Source organism: Anomaloglossus baeobatrachus, chromosome 7, assembly GCF_048569485.1.
Source record: "Anomaloglossus baeobatrachus isolate aAnoBae1 chromosome 7, aAnoBae1.hap1, whole genome shotgun sequence".
NCBI classification, from domain to species: Eukaryota; Metazoa; Chordata; class Amphibia; order Anura; family Aromobatidae; genus Anomaloglossus; species Anomaloglossus baeobatrachus.
The window spans coordinates 297,742,796-297,763,252 of record NC_134359.1 but is presented as its reverse complement, the minus strand read 5'-3'; the positions used below and the strand labels follow the sequence as shown (position 1 = coordinate 297,763,252).

At 45.9% G+C, this 20,457-nt stretch overlaps 1 protein-coding gene across 1 annotated transcript in view; it reads left to right on the top strand.

Moving 5' to 3' along the window:
- Positions 1-20,457, top strand: part of LOC142246485 (uncharacterized) — an 82,044-nt gene that overhangs the window by 37,381 nt on the left and 24,206 nt on the right. Inside the window, exons 5-9 of the mRNA XM_075319547.1 lie at positions 4,536-4,631; positions 4,759-5,124; positions 5,271-5,570; positions 10,836-11,186; positions 13,807-14,109. Of these exons, the coding sequence (XP_075175662.1) occupies positions 4,536-4,631; positions 4,759-5,124; positions 5,271-5,570; positions 10,836-11,186; positions 13,807-14,109 (1,416 nt within the window). The remainder of the gene's footprint in view (positions 1-4,535; positions 4,632-4,758; positions 5,125-5,270; positions 5,571-10,835; positions 11,187-13,806; positions 14,110-20,457) is intronic.

Genomic DNA, 20,457 nt, shown 5'->3' with positions numbered 1-20,457 from the left:
TGTATATCCATTCAAAACAGAAGTTTTCATTTTATGGACTTGGATGCTGGAGATTTATTCGTCTTTCTTAGGCTATGTGTCCATGCTGCGGAAAATGCGCAGATTTTGCCGCGGATTTCTCGCGGAAAAGCCGCGGATTTTCCGAAAATCTGCAGCAGCGGCACTTCCCAGCCATTTCTATGGCATTTTGGAAATACTGTGCCCATGCTGCGGATTTTTCCGCGGCGGATTTGCCGCGGATTTTGATCCGGAAAAATCTGCAACATGTCAATTATTGTTGCGGATTTTGATCCAGATTTTGGCTTCAGAATTGGGGGAAAAAAAAAAAATCTGCATCAAAATCCGCGGCAATTCCGTGGTAAATCCGCACCTTTGAAAAGGTGCGGATTTGACGGGAAAGTCGCGGATTTTCATGCAGAAAAATCCGCAGCAACATTCTACCGTGGACACATAGCCTTACACTTCTGTGAAATCATCCTGTCCAGCTATGAAGTGACCCTGATTGTGAATCCATTTCTCCTTTGTTGTGCAAATGGAACAGACACCAGGTAGAAATGATCAGGAATTAACAAGACACCCCCTATAAAGGAGCCGTTCTGCAGGTGGTGACCACAGACCATTTCTCTGTTCTCATCCTTTTTAGCTGTTATTTTGGTCACTTTTATATTTTATCATTGCTCTCACCCCTCGAGGTAGCATGAGGCGGTGTCTACAACCCACAGAAGTTGGGTTGCTCAGGTAGTGCAGCTATTCCAGCATGGCACATCAATGTGAGCTGTGGAAAGAAGGTTAGCTGTGTCTGTCAGCACAGTGTCCAGAGCATGGAGCAGATATCAGGAAATGTGGAGTGACTATAGGAGGGCAACAACCCACCCAGCAGCAGGACCGCTACCTCCTTGTTTGTGCAAGGAGGAGGAGAAGGAGCAATCACAGATCCCAGCAAAATGACCTGGAGCAGGCCACTAATATCATGTGTCTGCTCACTAGAGGGAAGCCACTCACCAAACAGGACCCCCAGAACCCTGAAACCCTTTAACCCCTATACAGTGATTTGGAATTACACAGGGCCCTGGTGATGACTACCTGTGGAAGGCTGCAGTCCGATGAGAGTAGTAGTCAGGCAGGGTCAAACCAGGAATTGCGCAACAGGGACAGAATCGGCAGGCAGTGACATAGTCAGCAAACGTAGCAGAGGTCAAATCCGGATCGGGCAGCGAGGTACAGAAACAGCAGGCAGAAGGGTAGTCAGAAAACACGCAGAAGTCAGCACACAGGAATCACAAAACAGAATAGGACGTAACAGGAGCCAGGAAAATCAGAACTATCTCTGGCAGTGGTCATGTGACAGGAGGGGGAATAAGAAGGGTGTGGTGTCTTCCCATTGACTGCAGCTGAACGCTGGCAACTTCAGCTGGAAGACACATGCCACCCACAGTCAGCCAGCGGTATTGCAGATCCCAAGATAACCCACCCCAGTGGATGATCGGAGCCTGTGCCCACCGGTGCTGCTGGCATCGACTCTTCTCCCATGACCAGCACCATCCACGGCAGGAACACGGCGTCGCCTGGCGATCGGAGCAGAAGTCGCTGGAGCAGACTCCGGCGGTGACGTAACAAGCTGCCAGAAAGAGACTCATTGAGGTTGGTATGAGGGCCTGATGTCCACAAGTGGATGTCAGGCTGTAAGCACATCATTTGTGCAAGGCAATTGGAATTTGCCGGGAACACAAAGATTGGCAAATTTGACATTAGCGTCCTGTGCTCTTCACAGATGAGAGTAGGTTCACACTGAGCAAGTGTAACAGACGTGACAGAATCTGGAGATGTTATGGAGAACGTTCTGCTGCCTGCAACACCCCCCAGCATGACCGGTTTGCCAGTGGGTCAACAATAGTGTAGGGAGTCATTTCTTTGGAGGGCTGCACACCCCTCCATGTGATAGCTAGAGGTACCCTAACTGACATTAGGTACTGGGATGAGCTTCTCAGACCCATTGTGAGACCATATGCAGGTACAGTGGGCCCTGGATTTCTTCTGATGCATGACATTGCTAGGCCTGATGTGGCTCAAGTGTGTCTGCACTTTCTGCATAATAAAACCATTGATGCTATAGACCAGTGATGGCGAACCTGTGGCACTCCAGCTGTTGCAAAACTACAATTCTCATCATGTCTTCACAGCCAAAGCTTTTGCTTTGAATGGCCAGGCATGATGGGAATTGTAGTTTTGCAACAGCTGGAGTGCCACAGGTTCGCCATCACTGCTATAGACTGACCTGCCCGTTCCCCATACCTGAATCCAATCAAGCACATCTGGGACATCATGCCTCGTTCCATCCACCAATGCACCACAGACTGTCCAGGAGTTGACTGATGCTTTAATCCAGGTCTGGGTGGAGATCCCTCACTAGAACATCCATCGTCTAATCAGTAGCATGCCCATATCTTCAATGCTGCAGAGTAGAAGGGGTTAACACCACGCTGTTGCCAAAGGATGATACAAGAAAAATTGTTGATTTAATGAAAGATTATTTTATTTCATAGGTCTACGCGTTTCAAGGTGAGGACCTCTTCTTCAGGACCACAAAAATCAGAAAAATCAATTTGTATTGTTGATTTTTCTGATTTTTGTGGTCCTGAAGAGGTCCTCACCTTGAAACGTGTAACCTACGGAATAAAATAATCTTTCATTAAATCAACAATTTTTTTATCTTTGGCGACAGTGCGGCGTTAACCCCTTCTACTCTCCAGCATTGAAGATACCTACACGTGGGGCTGCGGCACCCGCCTATTATCTGTGTGCTTTTTATGTTGGTTGTGACTTTCACAACCACACTAGGTGATTGTACAGTAACATACTTTTATTTTAATATCTGGTAAGACACTCTTTTGCACACTCTAAGTTTTACAGTAGCATGTGCCCAGGCATTGTAGGGAGGTCATACACGCACGTGGAGGCCACACACACGACTAATGCCAGCTTCACACTGGACGATCTTTCGTGCGATCTCTGAAACGATGCGACACGCCCATATCGTGCATACGATTTGCCAAGATCGCACATAGGTCGGTTACTAGGCGTCACACGTACACAACTCACCAATGACACATCATCGATCGGCGATATATTGTTTGATCCTGGCGGTCATGCGAACCCCGTCACACAGCATTCCTTCAAACGATTTCGGCCGCGACGTAGACGTATCTTTGTTCTCATCATACACCTAGGCGTGTCTTGGCCTCTCCCGCTACACGCTCAAAGTTTGAAACATGTCAATAGTGTGTACTCAATACGTTTGTTGATTGGTTGTCTGTGATATTAAAGGACACATTTGCGGGTGCCTCGTTTGTCACGCATTCACCGCTGCGAACACCTATCACAGCAGGGGAGGCGTGTATAATTCGTAGACCCGACACGCCCGGGTCTACGAATGACGAATGGCCAAACGACGTTGTTGATCGTTGGCAAGATGTCACACGGAGCAATATGTGAACACAAAAGCAAACAATTTTATGAAAATGAACGACGTGTCAACGATCCACGATTTTTAAATGATTTGCGATCATTCAGAGTCGCTCGTAGGTGTCACACGCAACGACGTCGCAAACGATGCCGGATGTGCGTCACCAAATCCGTGACCACGACGATATATCGCACGATAGATCGTCTCGTGTGACGCCGGCATGAGCCTCATTTCCTTGTCTTGAGGCATTTCAACTGAAGTTGGAGAAGGTTGTAATTAGATTTTCCACTTTGAATGAAGAACCATTCCACTTCCAGACCTCCATGGGATATTCATTTTGATTTACATAGATCATTTTTATTTTTATATTTTTTTTCAACGATTTCCTCTATGTAATGAATAAAGATTTGCAACTGGAAAATTTCATTAATTGTGATCTAGGATGCGGGATTTTAGTGTTTCCTTTATTTTTTTGAGCAGTGTGTATTTATATTATACTTAACGAACACGATTCTTCATTAGTCGCCATATGATATAAATAAGATGAATGATAATGTAGTCACATGTAACATACTTGCCGGCTCTACCCAATTTAAAGCTGAACACTGACTGGTCAAAGCTTAGTCTTTGCTGAGATTGTACAGCGAAGATTCCACTGATCCATCATAGTAACTATAGTGGATACACGCGCTTCACTCTGGCTATGAGAAGCATAGTACAAGATGCTGACAAAGTATGTAAAGCCAAGGGCAGAGATACCAGAGAAAAAGACCATGTGGTTCCTTGCACTATATTATTCTGTGTAGAGAACCTTTGCGGGACTCTTTTGGAAAATACCGGACTCAAAGGTTATGGAAAGAACTTTAAAACCAAACGTCAGACTCCTTTGTTCTGGATAGCAAAACTTGATACCAAAATAAGGTGCAATTTAATTTTTGCAATGAGTTTGTCTCTCTCTTTCTCCCCCTTTCTTCCATGTGCATCGCTGTCTTGAGGTGATCTGCTTCTGTTCATAGTCTTGGAAGGATTGTCATTGGTTTTACTCTACGTTCTGTTCTGTTTATTCTTGCAGGTGATTGTAAGAGATCGTGCCATTTTGGTATCATCGGTGTCTTAGCAGTATTGCTGGTAATCTCACTACCAGGACTCTGGTATTTCATGAAGAAAGGTGAGCGGCTTCTATAGTATCACCGTTTATAGGTAACATTTTACACTAATGAAAGTTTGCAACGATTCCAAGGATTGGGAAAGAATTACTGATGTGGATGAACTCATTTTTTTTTTAATTTCTATAGATTTGCAGAAGTTTCAGGTGGGTCACATTCACAGGGTGCAGACTGGAGACGACAAAGTCACCTTTTACTGTACGGCTTCCAACTGTCCTAATGATGTGCGGGTGACCTGGACAATTGTGGATAGTAATAAAGAGAAGATTATAGTCACAGATGATAGACCGGAAGGAGATGAAGAAGCTGCCCTCATAGCCAGAAGTGATTACAAGGTGGAAACTGATCGATCACGTGAGGATAATATCCACCATGCCATCTCTACTCTGAGCTTTACACCGATTATATCCAAACACAAAGAGATTCAGGTCTCCTGCGCGTTCCTCTGTAATAAGCAAACTCAGGAGAAGAGTATTACCAGTAGCTTCACTTTCAGTAAGAGAATCCAATGTTTTCAATAATTCTTTGTGTAAATTCATTGTTGTGCGTCAGTAATAATAATCACCAAGAATAATAAAGAGGGGGCACAGATAAACTGTAAAGCTTTTATACTCAATAATAATGACGTCTTTTATTTCCAGAAAAGCCAGAAATGCCCGACCGCTTGCAGATGTCTCTGGGTGACAATGGAGACGTCCTCTGTTCTGTCTTTCTGCAGAACTTTTATCCTAAAGACATCGAGATAAAATGGAGCCACGGACTTGGACATTTCCAGGAGATAGAGACACTTAGTGAGAAATATACAAAGAATGATGACTTTACATTTAATGTGAGAAGTGAATGTCGGGTTCCTGGTCATCTCTTCAAGGATCAAGGATTTAGGGTACAAGTCAAATGGAGCCATGAAAACGAGACTGGACAACAGGAGGTGTCAATCACAGGTAATAAACCTCTTCATGAGATTAGCTCATAGTAACACTAAACATAGGAAATGCACTAAAGAAAAATTATTTTTTTCCCCTTAGGAATTTTAAAATATGCAGCATCGAAAATCATCTCTTAAGGGGGCTTTACACACTACGATATCGCTAATGCTGAGTCGTTGGGGTCACGGAATTGGTGACGCACCTCCGGCCGCATTAGCAATGTTGTTGCGTGTGACACCGATGAGCGATTTTGCATTGTTGCAAAAACGTGCAAAATCGCTCATCGGTGACATGGGGGTCCATTCTCAAAAATCGTTACTGCAGCAGTAACGAGGTTGTTCCTCGTTCCTGCGGCAGCACACATCGCTCCGTGTGACACCGCAGGAACGAGGAAGCTCTCCTTACCTGCCTCCCGGCCGCTATGCGGAAGGAAGGAGGTGGGCGGGATGTTACGTCCCGCTCATCTCCGCCCCTCCGCTTCTATTGGGTGGCCGCTCAGTGACGTCACTGTGACGCCGCACGGACCACCCCCTTAGAAAGGAGGCGGTTCGCCGGTCACAGCGACGTCGCCGGGCAGGTAAGTAGTGTGACAGTTCTGGGCGATGTTGTGCGGCACGGGCAGCGATTTGCCAGTGTCGCACAACAGATGGGGGCGGGTACCCAGACTAGCGATATCGGTACTGATATCGCAGTGTGTAAAGTGGCCTTAAGTTGGCTGTCCAACTCACAATTTTTTTTTTGCAAGACACAGCACGTTACAAATAGAGTTGAGCGATGTTCGAGGTTCCAGGTTCGCCAATTTCATGTTCGAGTGATTTTGGAGGGTGCTCGAGATCGAGTTAGGTTCGAGAACGGTTCGATCACAATAAACGTGGCTTTTAACAGTAAGGCTATGTGCACATGTTGCTATCTGCATACGTCCTGAGTCCCTAGCACAATCCCTCTCCCTTTCCTACTGACCGATCACGGGCGCCTCGCTCCACGGCTGTCACAAATCTGCAGTGTCTTTTCCTCTTTAGAAAATGGCTGCCGCTTCATTAGTCAATTAGTTATTCCGTGCTTTCCCCGCCCACTGGTGCCTATGATTGGTTGCAGTCAGACACGTCCCCAAGCTGAGTGACAGCTGTCTCACTGCAACCAATCACAGCCGCCGGTGGGCGGGTCTATATCGTGCAGTAAAATAAATAAATTTAAAAAAAAAAATGTGGTTCCCCCATATTTGATACCAGCCAGGATAAAGGCACACGGCTGGAGGTTGGTATTGTCAGGATGGAGAGTACTATGTAATCGGGAGCCCACTACCCTAACAATATTACCCAGCAGCCGCCCGGAATTGCCGCATCCATTAGATGTGACAGTCCCGGGGGACTCTACCCAGCTCATCCCGAATTGCCCTGGTGTGGTGGCAATCGAGGTAATAATGAGTTTAATCATGCCAGGCGTCTCCCCGAGATACCTTCCATGATTAAACTTAAAGTGAAAGTAAATAAACACACACACCGAAAAATCCTTTATTTGGAATAAAAAACAAAAAAAAACCTTGTTTCACCCCTTTATTAACCCACAAATACCCCTTCAGGTCCGACGTAATCCACACGACACTGTCAGCTCTGCTACAAAACACGAGTGCTCTTAGCTATCAGCTCCACGTAGCAATGAAGTGAATCGCGTGGTCAGCAGAGACAGACCAGAGCTGAGGCAGTAGCTGAGTGGATAGAGAGATTGCCTATGAAGCATTAGATCGCGAGTTCTAGTCCCGTTTTTTTTTTTATTTTTAATTTTAATTATATTTATAATATATTTATAATATATTTATAATTAGAATTTAATTATGCACTGAGGGGAGGAGCCAGACATCAGCTGTGAGCTCTCTTTCTCTTCTTTCTCTCTCTCCTTCCGCTCTCTCCTTTCTCTCTCTCGCTCTCCTTTCTCTTTCTCCCCTTTCTCTTCTTTCTCTCTCTCTTCTTTCTCTCTCCTTTCTCTCTCTTCTCTCTCTCTTCTTTCTCTCTCTCTTCCTTCTCTCTCTCTCTTCCTTCTCTCTCTCTCTTCCTTCTCTCTTTCTCTCTCTCTCTCTCTCTTTCTTCTCGCTCTTTTTTTCTCTTTCTCTCTCTTCTTTCTCTTCCTCTCTCTCTCTTTCTCTCTCGCTCTTCTTTCTCTCTTTCTCTCTCTCTTTCTCTCTCTCTTCTTTCTCTCACTCTTTCTCAGACCTGGCGATGATCAGCTGATGCGGTCACCTGACGGAATCAGCTGACACTATAAGTCGAGCGGTGAGGCCGGCTTTTTACCGGCCCGCTAAACTATCAGCTGATGCTGTCGGACAGGAGTCTGCACTGAAGTGTGTAGTTTGTTTTGTTTTGTTTTTTTTGCACTGATGCATCAGCTGATTGTATAAAAGCCGCTTATACAATCAGCTGCTGTGTCATGTGATTCAGGCCCTTGAACCTGACACATCATCTGATCGCTTTGCCTTCCAGCAAACCGATCAGATGATATTGGATCTGGATTGGACGGCGCAGGACCCTTGACCCAGGATTACTGCGGAGGGGGGGGGTTCTTATTTTCAATAAAGATTGAGTCACTAATTGTGTTGTGTTTTATTTATAATAAAAATATTTTTCTGTGTGCTGTGGTTCTTTTTATCAGTACTAGAAATTCATGGTGGCCATGTCTAATATAGGAGTGACACCATGAATTTCGGGCTTAGGGCCAGTTGATAATATACAGCTAGCCCTAACCCCATTATTACCCAGCAAGCCACCCGGCTTCAGGGCAGCTGGAAGAGTTGGATACAGCGCCAGAAGATGGCGCTTCTATCAAAGCGCCATTTTCTGGGGCGGCTGCAGACTGCAATTGGCAGCCTGGGTGCCCAGAAAGCTTGGGCACCCTAAGCTGCGGATTCCAATCCCCAGCGGCCTAGTTGTACCTGGCTAGACACAAAAATTGGGCGAAGCCCACGTCATTTTTTTTTTAATTATTTCATGAAATTCATGAAATAATAAAAAAAAGGGCTTCCCTATATTTTTGGTTCCCAGCCGGGTACAAATAGGCAGCTGGGGGTTGGGGGCTACCCGTAGCTGCCTGCTGTACCTGGCTAGTATACAAAAACATGGCAAAGCCCACATCTTTTTTTGGGGGGCAAAAAACCCCTGCATACAGTCCTGGATGGAGTATGCTGAGCCTTGTAGTTCTGCAGCTGCTGTCTGTCTGTATGGAGGAGAGCAGACAGCAGCTGCAGAACGACAAGGCTCAGCATACTTCATCCAGGACTGTATGCAGGAGTTTTTTGCTCAACAAAAAAATGACGTGGGCTTTGCCATATTTTTGTATGCTAGCCAGGTACAGCAGGCACCTACGGGCTGCCCCCAACCCCCAGCTGCCTATTTGTACCCGACTGGGAACCAAAAATATAGGGAAGCCCGTTTTTTTAATTATTTCACGAATTTCATGAAATAATTAAAAAACAAATGACGTGGGCTTCGCCCCATTTTTGTGTCCAGCCAGGTACAACTAGGCAGCTGGGTTTGGAATCCGCAGCACAGGTTAGTCCAAGCTTTCCGGGCCCCTCTGCTGCGAATTGCAGTCCGTAGCCACCCCAGAAAATGGCGCTTTCATAGAAGCGCCATCATCTGGCGCTGTATCCAACTCTTCCAGCTGCCCTGATGCTGGTGGCTTGCTGGGTAATAATGAGTTAATACTAGCTTTGTTTTAATAGCTAGTATTAAGTCAGAGATTCTTAATGTCAGGCAAGTTTGACCCAGCCATTAAGAATCTCCAATAAAGGGTTAAAAAAAAAAAAAGACACCACACAGAGAAAAAATACTTTAATAGAAATAAATACACAGACACACTTAGAGACTCCATGTTTATTACTCCCTCTTATCCCTCCACGATCCATGGTCTTCTGTCTTCTTTCTCCTTCAACCCATGCAGCTCTGCTACATCAGCAGCGCTGCATGGGAGAAAGACGCTGCTGTTCCCCGTGCAGTCTTTTCACTCCGTGAGTGATCAGTGCTGCTGGCTATAAGCGGTGAGGTCACTGCTGACAGGCGCGTTGCTATAGCAATGGTGATCTCCGTTATTGATCGGTTGTGGCAGCCGGTGAATAACGAAAAGGGGAAGCAGAACGGGGAGTCGACCGTGTGCCAGAACATGTCGCCGTAGAGATGCAATGGCAGGACCTAGCATGACGTCAAAGCCATGTGACCAGTCTGTAGCCAATGAGATAATAGACACGTGACTGGTCACATGCTATTTTGACGTTACGATAGGTCCTATCTTCAGTGCTGGTTACCGGGAGGATGCAGCGATTATCGGAAGGAAAAGCGACGGGAGACAGAGTGCAGAACGCATCACGGGGACAGGTGTTATGGCAATGTTTATTAACTGTATGTGTACATTTATAAATGTGTTTTTATGTGTTTGTGATTGCCTCCCATTGTTTTCAATGGGGTTCGAGAGGTTCGTCGAACGGCTCGCCGAACCGAAACCGAACGCGGCCACCGTTCGACGAACTGAGTCGAACTCGAGCCTCTAGAGGCTCGCTCATCTCTAGTTACAAAATAACAATAAAAGGGAAACTCACCGACACTAACCCCCATCACGCCACTGCAGACTACTAAAGAGGTCACTCCTAGGACTAGGAGGCCTGTAATTGGTTCCAGCAGTCAGGTGACTAAGAGGCACCATGCAATACACACCCCACTCTTTATAGATATACAAAGTAGCCATTGAGGAGCACAAAACGATTGTTTTTTACCACAAATTAAGAACAGAACAGCCAAAACAGTAAATGTGGGCCATGGTTTACCACTGATAGTTGTAGATTTTCCTATATTGGGAAAATTGCGCCCTTTAGGTCATGTTATAGCCAATTTTGTCCTATATTTCACATGTGCCAAAGTGAATGGATGGCAAATAGAACTGAATTAGTTTCCACCTTTAGACAAGTGGACTTCAAATTTTTCCTGATATGTAGAAAAACAAAGCCAAGTAACACTCATCCTACCTCGGTCCAGCACCAGCTCCAAACTGCTGATTATTTACATCTGTTAGTTTTGGAGCTCAGTATGTGAAATCTCTGCTTTTTGTTCAATTGGACAGTTCTTCACAGTCTTTTCTGAGGACATGCGCTTTCATCCCTCCCTCTCAGAGGCTGTTGAGCTGTGATTGACAGTGTCTGTGTGCCTCGCCAGAAATGTTATTCCAATCCCAGTAGTAATGGAGTAAGGTTATACCACTTGGTCTAACTTTTAAAAAAAATGTCTTTATATTGTGTTACAGACTCTCTTTGGCGTCCAGTGATGGGAGAGATTGAGAAGCCGGCGTTCACAGATGGTAAAGAAGCTAATCTCCGCTGCACAGTCTCTGGATATTTCCCTGATGTCCTGGATGTGAAGTGGTTAAGAAGAAATGAAAAAAGTCAAGAATTCTGTGTTATGTCTGATAGAGACAAATACAAGATCCCAGTAATGGAGGCCACACAACAAGAAGACAAGACCTTCACCTATACAGCTTGTCTGAATGTATCTGTGTCAGCGGCAACAGATTACGGGGCAGAATACATGTGTCGGGTGAAACACCCCACTCTGAAGACACCTCTGGAGAAGAGGACAGGAGCAATCAGGGTGATAGGTGAGAAAGGACTACTGACTCCGTATTATATTCCAGAGCTGCACTCACTATTCTGCTGCTGCAGTCACTGTGTACATACATTACATTACTGATCCTGAGTTACCTCCTGTATTATACTCCAGAGCTGCACTCACTATTCTGCTGCTGCAGTCACTGTGTACATACATTACATTACTGATCCTATGTTACCTCCTGTATTATACTCCAGAGCTGCACTCACTATTCTGCTGCTGCAGTCACTGTGCACATACATTACATTACTGATCCTGAGTTACCTCCTGTATTATACTCCAGAGCTGCACTCACTATTCTGCTGGTGCAGTCACTGTGTACATACATTACTGATCCTGAGTTACCTCCTGTATTATACTCCAGAGCTGCACTCACTATTCTGCTGGTGCAGTCACTGTGTACATACATTACTGATCCTGAGTTACCTCCTGTATTATACTCCAGAGCTGCACTCACTATTCTGCTGCTGCAGTCACTGTGTACATACATTACATTACTGATCCTGTACTGATCCTGAGTTACATCCTGTATTATACTCCAGAGCTGCACTCGCTATTCTGCTGGTGCAGTCACTGTGTACATACATTACATTACTGATCCTGAGTTACCTCCTGTATTATACTCCAGAGCTGCACTCACTATTCTGCTGGTGCAGTCACTGTGTACATACATTACTGATCCTGGGTTAACTCCTGTATTATACTCCAGAGCTGCGCTCAGTATTCTGCTGGGGCAGTCACTGTGTACATATATTACATTACTGATCCTGAGTTACCTCCTGTATTATACTCCAGAGCTGCACTCACTATTCTGCTGGTGCAGTCACTGTGTACATACATTACATTACTGATCCTGAGTTACCTCCTGTATTATACTCCAGAGCTGCACTCACTATTCTGCTGGTGCAGTCACTGTGTACATACATTACATTACTGATCCTGAGTTACCTCCTGTATTATACTCCAGAGCTGCACTCACTATTCTGCTGGTGCAGTCACTGTGTACATACATTACTGATCCTGAGTTACCTCCTGTATTATACTCCAGAGCTGCACTCACTATTCTGCTGGTGCAGTCACTGTGTACATACATTACTGATCCTGAGTTACCTCCTGTATTATACTCCAGAGTAGCAGGTGAATCCTCCTGATGGAAGCAACCTGCTAGCTATAACTGATATGACAGAAAATAGACTTTGTGGAGCTGCTGTAAAATGATAGCTAAGGTGCCAGTGAAGCTGCTGTCGGAAATAGCTGACATAACCTCGATTGGGGCGCTGGCATCCTTAAAACACAATGTGCACATATCCCTAGTGTGAAACACAAGCCTGGTTAATTGCAGATGTGCTTCCATCACAAAGATAGTTTACTGTGGTATGGGAAACTTGCCAGTTGTAATTACCAGGGCCTGAAGAGAGCTACTTGTCCCTTCTTCTAGGTTGTCACTATATTGTTACTGAAGTGTTTTTTTTTTTTAATTCAAATGGCCTCTTCAGGGAGGGAGACAAACTCTAGTGCTACCTATTGGAGGTAGCAGTCCTCAAAAGTCTAAAGTGGCCATTTGACAAGCCTTGTCGTATGACTTAAGATTGATGCCAGATCAGAATCTCAATTTGCAGACATGGTGGTTCGGGATGGTTGTTCCTCATCAGTGCATAGATCTGATCTGGCTGCATGAGAAGCTATAGTGCGGTCTAAAGGGGAAACTATTCTCCTTGCGGAGACTGACACACCATTCCGGCATGCCAGTGGTGAGGAGGCTTTACACCACAATGCTACCTCCAATAGGTGGCACTAGAGTTCGTCTACTTCCTCACTGAAAAGACAATTTGAATATTTACCAGAAGAGCATTGTGGCGTAAAACCTCCTCACCACTGGCATGCTGAAATGGTGAGTCAGTCTCCGCAAGGAGCATAGCTTCCCTTTCTTTTTTTTTTTTTTTAATTTAAAAAAAAAACAAAAAACAATAAGAAGAGAACTCTGATCTATAACATAACTTGCCTAATGCGGGCGTCACACGGTACGATATATCGGGCGATATGTCAGCGGGGTCATGTCGTAAGTGACGCACATCCGGCATCGTATGACATATCGTAGCGTGTGACAGCTACGAGCGACGGTGAACGAGCAAAAATACTCACCTTATTGTTGCTCGTTGACACGTCGCTCATTTTCAAAATGTCGTTCCTCCTTCTGTGCTCCGGCTGTTCATCGTTCCCGAGGCAGCACACGTCGCTCCGTGTGAAACCGCAGGAACTATGAACATAGCTTACCTGCGTCCCGCCGGCAATGCGGAAGGAGGGAGGTGGGCGGGATGTTATGTCCCGCTCATCTCCGCCCCTCCACTTCTATTGGCCACCCGCTGTATGACGTCGCTGTGACGCCGAAAGTCCTACCCCCTTCAGGAAGTGGATGTTCGCCGCCCACAGCGAGGTCGCTCAGCAGGTAAGTACGTGGGATGGGGGTTAACAACTTTGTGCGACACGGGCAACAAATTGATAGATAGATCGTCTTGTGTGACGCCCGCATTAGACCTAATGCTTGCATTTCATGCAAAGTACATTATACAACATACATTTCATTCCCACTTTTTTCTTTTATTGTGCAGGAATCCGAGCTGTGAATGTAAAGCGTGTGGATACCCATAAAATGAGAGCCGAGGTGTCACATTTCACCCCAAACAAAATCAAAATTACATGGAGCCGGACAGATAAAGGCAATAAAAACTATGAGGAATACAAAGACGCTAGCCTGACAATACTGCCCAACAATGATGGCAGTCACACAACTATTAGTGACATGACCATGAAGACCCATAAAGAAACCCCACTTGAGAAAAAATATTATAAAGTGGTTGTGGAGCACGCAGCATCAAGCTCTGTAATAGAGAAGATCGTCCTACGAGAGAGCGGTAAGGAACATAATAATAATAATAATAATAAAAAAGTTTTATTTCTATAGCGCCAACATATTCCGCAGCACTTTACAATTCAGAGGGGACATGTACAGACAATTTGAGACAATACAAAAAAACCCCAAAAATTAAGATACCAGGAGGAGTGGTATCCTCATAGACTGCTCGTAAGCTTACAGTCTATGGGGAAATAGGGGAGGCACAAATGGTGAATGGGGGAGAAAAGCTTGGTTACTTGTATTCAGTGTTGGACTGAGCAGTGTAGGGCCCACAGATAGAATGGATCACACGGGGCCACCATGCTGATACTTTACATATACAGTGGTACCTTGCTTAACAAGTAACTCGGTTAACGTGAATTTAGCTTAACAAGCAAAGGTTTCTGTAAATTTCTAACCCGGTTTCCGAGAATGCCTTGCTGTATGAGCAAAATACTCACCGCACACACTTCCGGTTCCGTACATCCACCGTGCTCTGACCCGCACTTGCAGTCCACAAAAACACACACAAGCACGCACAAACACACACAAACAAACACATACTGTATTATGCTCACCTAACCTTCGGTTCCATCGCCGATCTCATGGTTCTTGTAGTTCGCTGGTACATCACGACGAGGGAGGAATCCTCGCGGCGAACTACAAGACCCAGGAGGCTGGCGATGGAACGGAAGGTAAGGTGAGCATAATATGTGTACCTTCCATTCCATCGCCGGCCTCCTGGGTCCTGTAGTTCGCTGGTATAGGCTGTGTATCGGCAAGCATCACGACGAGGCAGGAACTTCCCCTGTCAGACGCTACTCAAAGGCAGCACACTGGCCAATCAGAGGCAAGCGGCTCCTGCCTTTGACGTCAGCGCTCTGTCAGCAGAAGTTCCTCTCTTGTCGTGATGGTTACCTGATACTCAGCTCGTACTAGGGAACAGCAAGTCCCAGGAGGCAGACGATGGAACGAAAGGTAAGGTGAGCATAATATGTGCGTGTGCTTGTGTGAGTTTGTGTGATTGTGCGTGTGTGTTTGTGCATGTGTGGAATGGCACAATAGGGGACCAGGATGGGACATTTAACAAGCTGTGGAACGAATTGTCTGCATTGCAATGGTTTCCTATGGGAAATCTTGCTTTGCTGAACGAGTAACTTGGTTAATAAGCACAGTCCCAGAACGGATTGTTCTCATTAACCAAGGTTCCACTGTAACTTGTACCTGTTCACACTCCTGCATCATTCACATATACGATAGATACAACACAGCTTGTACCTCTTAATGTTGTACAAATAAATATTGTGACAGAGGGCACTACTTCCCTAGGGGATCACCATAGGCACAAGTAAGCAACACATGTAAGGAAGGGAAAGGAAAGAAATATACCATAGACAAAGGGATCACCCAAACAGATAATTTAATTGAAGAATTATAAATGACAAGCAAAAATGAACAACTAAACCAATTAAAAACATTTAAAATGCCAAGTTAGGCTGACAGATGTTTCCCCCAATATGCACTTCTAATATAGTGCAAATAAAACCTCCAAATAGAACGGCCCCACATGCAAAAAATGACAATACATATGAGCACAAGGGTGGTAAATGTAGACCCCTGAAATAGGGATACAAATAAAGGCTCTTCAGATGGAAAATAAAACACTCATTACAAAACCTGTCCCCAGGTGAAGTCAGAAAAATGAACCATTGGTTGGCACCACCATAAAATAGAAACCGGTATACAGATATAAAGCCTAGATGTACAGACAAAGATAGTAAACACAATTGTGGCAGTTCATATACCGATCAGAAAACAATGAAAGATGTAAAGATGAAAAATCTTAAGTCTGAGAACCCAAAATATTTTCTGCCCTTGAAAAAGCCACAGTGTGTGGCGATACACATGGGAATGCCTCCCCCTCCCTGCCTCATCATTTGCTTGCTGTGCACCTAGTCACCTTACAAATCCGGTCTACCAGTGCAGTATTTATTACAACTGTTGTGACTATGTGTGTTTATTCTGTGGTATGTGTTTTCAGACTTTGGATTTTTTGTCTTTATAGCTTTTTCATTTATTTTGTGACCTATTTGAAGGCAGCTGCTGTACCAATGAGCCACTGTTCACACAGAGATAGGAGGATTTGGTGATCTTGACCTGTAGGTACATAGGTCTACAAGTACATAGGGACACATCTGTACACAGCAGTGTATCTCTATGATCCTATATTCTAGAGTTAAAAGTCAGATTTTTTTGTTCCCATAAAACTGCTAAAATAACGGGAAACATTTATGAAAACGTCTTTTTATTGTTTTAAATTCCCCAATACTTTTTCCCTATGTCATTTCTCATTATGACTAGTGATGGGCGATCCCGAACTATAAAGATCGGGGATAGTACTGACCAAATAGTGATCATGTACAGGATCCCGATCATGAGCTTTTCCAGGAAGCTCGTGTTACAGATCAGGTCCAGGGGCTGTAAGAAAAAAAAAAAAGCACATTATTAAAAAACATTATGATCATATTTACAGGTAAGGCTGCTTTCACACTACGTTTTTTTAACATGCGTCATGAACGTTTTTTTGCTGCAAAAGCGGATCCTGCTTTTACAGCAAAAAAACGCATGCAAACGCATGTGTTATTTTGCAGGATCCTGTCACTTTAAGTTTATGGGCGGGCATTGGAGTCACGTGATCGGGAGTGAGGGGAATTGAACGTGACAGACTGGGAGCCGGCATCTAACAGCTGTGGAGGCTCGTAACCAAGGTAAGCATCGGGTATACTTGCTTGGATACGCGATATTTACATTGGTTACGAGCGTCTGCAGCTGCTAGGAGACGGCTCCCTGCACACGTTACCAATGTAAACATCGGGTAACTAAGACCGCGGTTACCCGATGTTTACCTTGGTTACGAGCGTCCTCCGCTCTCAGGCAGGGGAGAGTGGAGAGAGAGGGAGGGGGAGGCAGGGAGGTGGAGAGAGAGAGGGAGGGAGGAGGAGAGAGAGAGGGAGGAAGGGGGAGAGGGAGAGAGGGGGAGAGAGGGAGGGAGGGGGAGAGAGGTGGAGAGAGGGACTGATCACCCGAGGCTGGTTTCTGGGCATGCTCAGTAGAGCAAGCAGGATCCTGCCTATCAGCACACCAGCGTTCACATACGTTTGCGTGCAGTATAGTCGGGATCCAGCAATTTGCAGTATTTGGACGCAGCTCAAAAACGCTACAAGTAGCGTTTTTGAAATAAGTTAAAAAACTGCAAGTCGCTGGATCCTCACTATAACGCACGCAAACGCAGGTGAACGCATGTTGACGCGAGTCCATTGCAAATGCATTGAAATGAAAACGCATTTGCACTGGATCCGTTTTTGCGTTAAAAAAACGTTAATGACGGATGTTAAAAAAACGTAGTGTGAAAGCAGCCTAACGCGACACGTCCTGCAGACTCTGTCCCCCGGCCACTTCTGCTTCCATGTCTGATCATTTCTGTGCCCTCCCAGTAACCAGCACTGACTTAAGGACCTTCCGTGACGTCATAGCCTTGTGACCAGTCTGATGTGAATGTTGTACAGACATTGGCTTACAGACTGGTCACATGACTATGATGTCATCCAAGGTCCTGTGGAGTCATCCCATCAATGTCAGCCTGCTTCTCGTTCTGTACAGAGCGATGTAGCAGAGCTGGCATGGCTCTCTCTGCTTCTCACGTTCTCATGTTGTATAGACTGTGGACGCATCTGGTAAAAAACAATGCGCAATTTCCAGGGGCGGCTGCGGGCTGCCAAGAATCCCACCCCCTAGCTGCCTGGCTTTACCTGACCAGCGATCAAAATACGGCAGGAGCCCAAGCATTTATTTTTTATTATTTTTCAATAATTTAAAAAAATTAATGGGCTTCCCTGTATTTTGATATCCAGCCAAGGTAAAGCCAGGCAGATAGGGGTGGCAGACCGTAGCCGTCCACATTATCTGCGCTGAGAATCAAAAATACTGCGGAGCGCTACGTCATTTTTTTTAAATTATTTTTTATACAACTATATATTGTATACTAATATTATAAACATATATACGTATATATACATATATATATATATTGTGAGATGCTGAGGGGAGAAGTACTAGAGAACAGGTATGTATGCTTCCATGTACTGACTGGGCTGGGAAAGTTATATCTGGCTCAGCAATAAGGCTGCCTTCACATCAGTGTTTTTCTGCCGGTCGGCAAATAAACGCAAAACGCATGTTACAGGATTCTGTTGAATTTTTGTTGAACGCATGCAAACGCAAGTGTTATTTACTGGATCCTGTGACTTGCAGTTTGAGTCATGTGGTCGGGAATGAGCTGAATGGGGCTGGACGGGCATTAAAGACCGTGATCGGGAGTGAGCTGAATCTGCCATGACAGCGTGGATGCAGCTCTGGACGAGTGTGAGCGTGAGTGTGAGTGAGTGTGTTAGTGTGTGAGAGAGTGTGAGTGTGGGAGTGTGAGTGAGTGTCACTGAGTCATTCACTCACTCACCGAACACCGGTGCGGCGCTGCACGGCTGTCACAAAGCTCCGGCAGCTTTTCCTCTTTTGAAAATGCCGGCCGCCCATTATTCAATCTCGTATTCTCACTCACTGGCGCCTGTGATTGGTTGCAGTCAGACACGCCCCCACGCTGAGTGACAGCTGTCTCACTGCAACCAATCACAGCCGCCAGTGGGCGGTTCCCCCCAATTTTGATACCAGCCAGGGTAAAGCCACACAGCTGAAGGCTGGTATTCTCAGGATGGGGAGCTCCACATTATGGGGAGCCCCCCAGCCTAAAAATATCAGCCAGCAGCAGCCCGGAATTGCCGCATCCATTAGATGCGACAGTCCCGGGACTCTACCCGTCTCATCCCGAATTGCCCTGGTGCGGTGGCAATCGGGGTAATAAGGGTTTAATCATGGCAGGCGTCTATGAGACACCCCCAATGATTAACCTGTAAGTGAAAGTAAATAAACACATACACCCGAAAAAATACTTTATTTGGAATAAAAGACAAAAAAAAGCACCCTCTTTCACCATTTTATTAAACTCCCCAAACACCCCTCCAGGTCCGACGTAATCCACAGAGGTCCCGCGACACTATCAGCTCTGCTACATAAAGCTGACAGGAGCGGCAGTAGAACACCGCCGCTCCCAGGAGCTCCATGCAGCAGCTGAAGGGAGTCGCTCTGTCAGCGGGGACGTCACAGAGAGAGAGAGAGAGAGACTATGCTTCAGGCTATGTTTTGAACTGCAAACCGGATCCTGCAAGCCGCATACAGCCGCAACTGTGGAAACTGGATCCGCCGCCCATTGAAATCCATTGCAGCTACTGCTGCACTGTACAGGATCCGGTGACATGCAGTTTTGGAACGGAAGTAAAAAACGCAACATGTTGCGTTTTTGATAAAAGGTAAAAAACTGCAAGTCACCGGATCCTGAAACTGCCGCACGCAAACGCATGCAAATGCATGTCGCCGCAAGTTCATTGACATTGCATTGAGCTGACAACGGATCCGGTAACATGCATTTTGCTTTTATTTGCCGACCGGCAGAAAAACGCTGATGTGAAACCAGCCTTAAGCGGGCTTTACACACTGCGATATCGGTCCCGATATCGCTAGTGTGGTTACCCGCCCCCATCTGTTTTGCGACACGGGCAAATCGCTGCCCGTGCCGCACAACATCGCCCAGACCCGTCACACATACTTACCTGCCTGGCGACGTCGCTGTGACCGGCGAACCGCCTCCTTTCTAAGGGGGCGATCGGTACGGCGTCACAGCAACGTCACTGAGCGGCCGCCCAATAGAAGCGGAGGGGCGGAGATGAGCGGGACGTAACATCCCGCCCACCTCCTTCCTTCCGCATTGTGGCCGGGAGGCAGGTAAGGAGAGCTTCCTCGTTCCTGCGGTGTCACACGGAGCGATGTGTGCTGTCGCAGGAACGAGGAACAACCTCGTTACTGCTGCAGTAACGATCTTTGAGAAAGGACCCCCATGTCACCGATGAGCGATTTTGCACGTTTTTGCAATGATGCAAAATCGCTCATAGATGTCACACGCAACGGCATCGCTAATGCGGCCGAATGTGCGTCACCAATTCCGTGACCCCAACGAGTTCGCATTAGCGATGTCGTAGCATGTAAAGCCCCCTTTAGTCACTGAAGCCTGTTTATTTCAGTGTAATTTTGAACTCGGTTTTTCCTGCAGCAATCAGTAGGAATGGCGGTGGGACTGGTTGCTCCCTTCTCCACATTCAATCCAGGTTTTGATTCCTCACTGGATCAGCTGAAATAATCAGGAGGCATTCAGTACAAGGAGGCTGCTGAGGAGAGCAGTACAGGCTCATGGCTGCTGGTG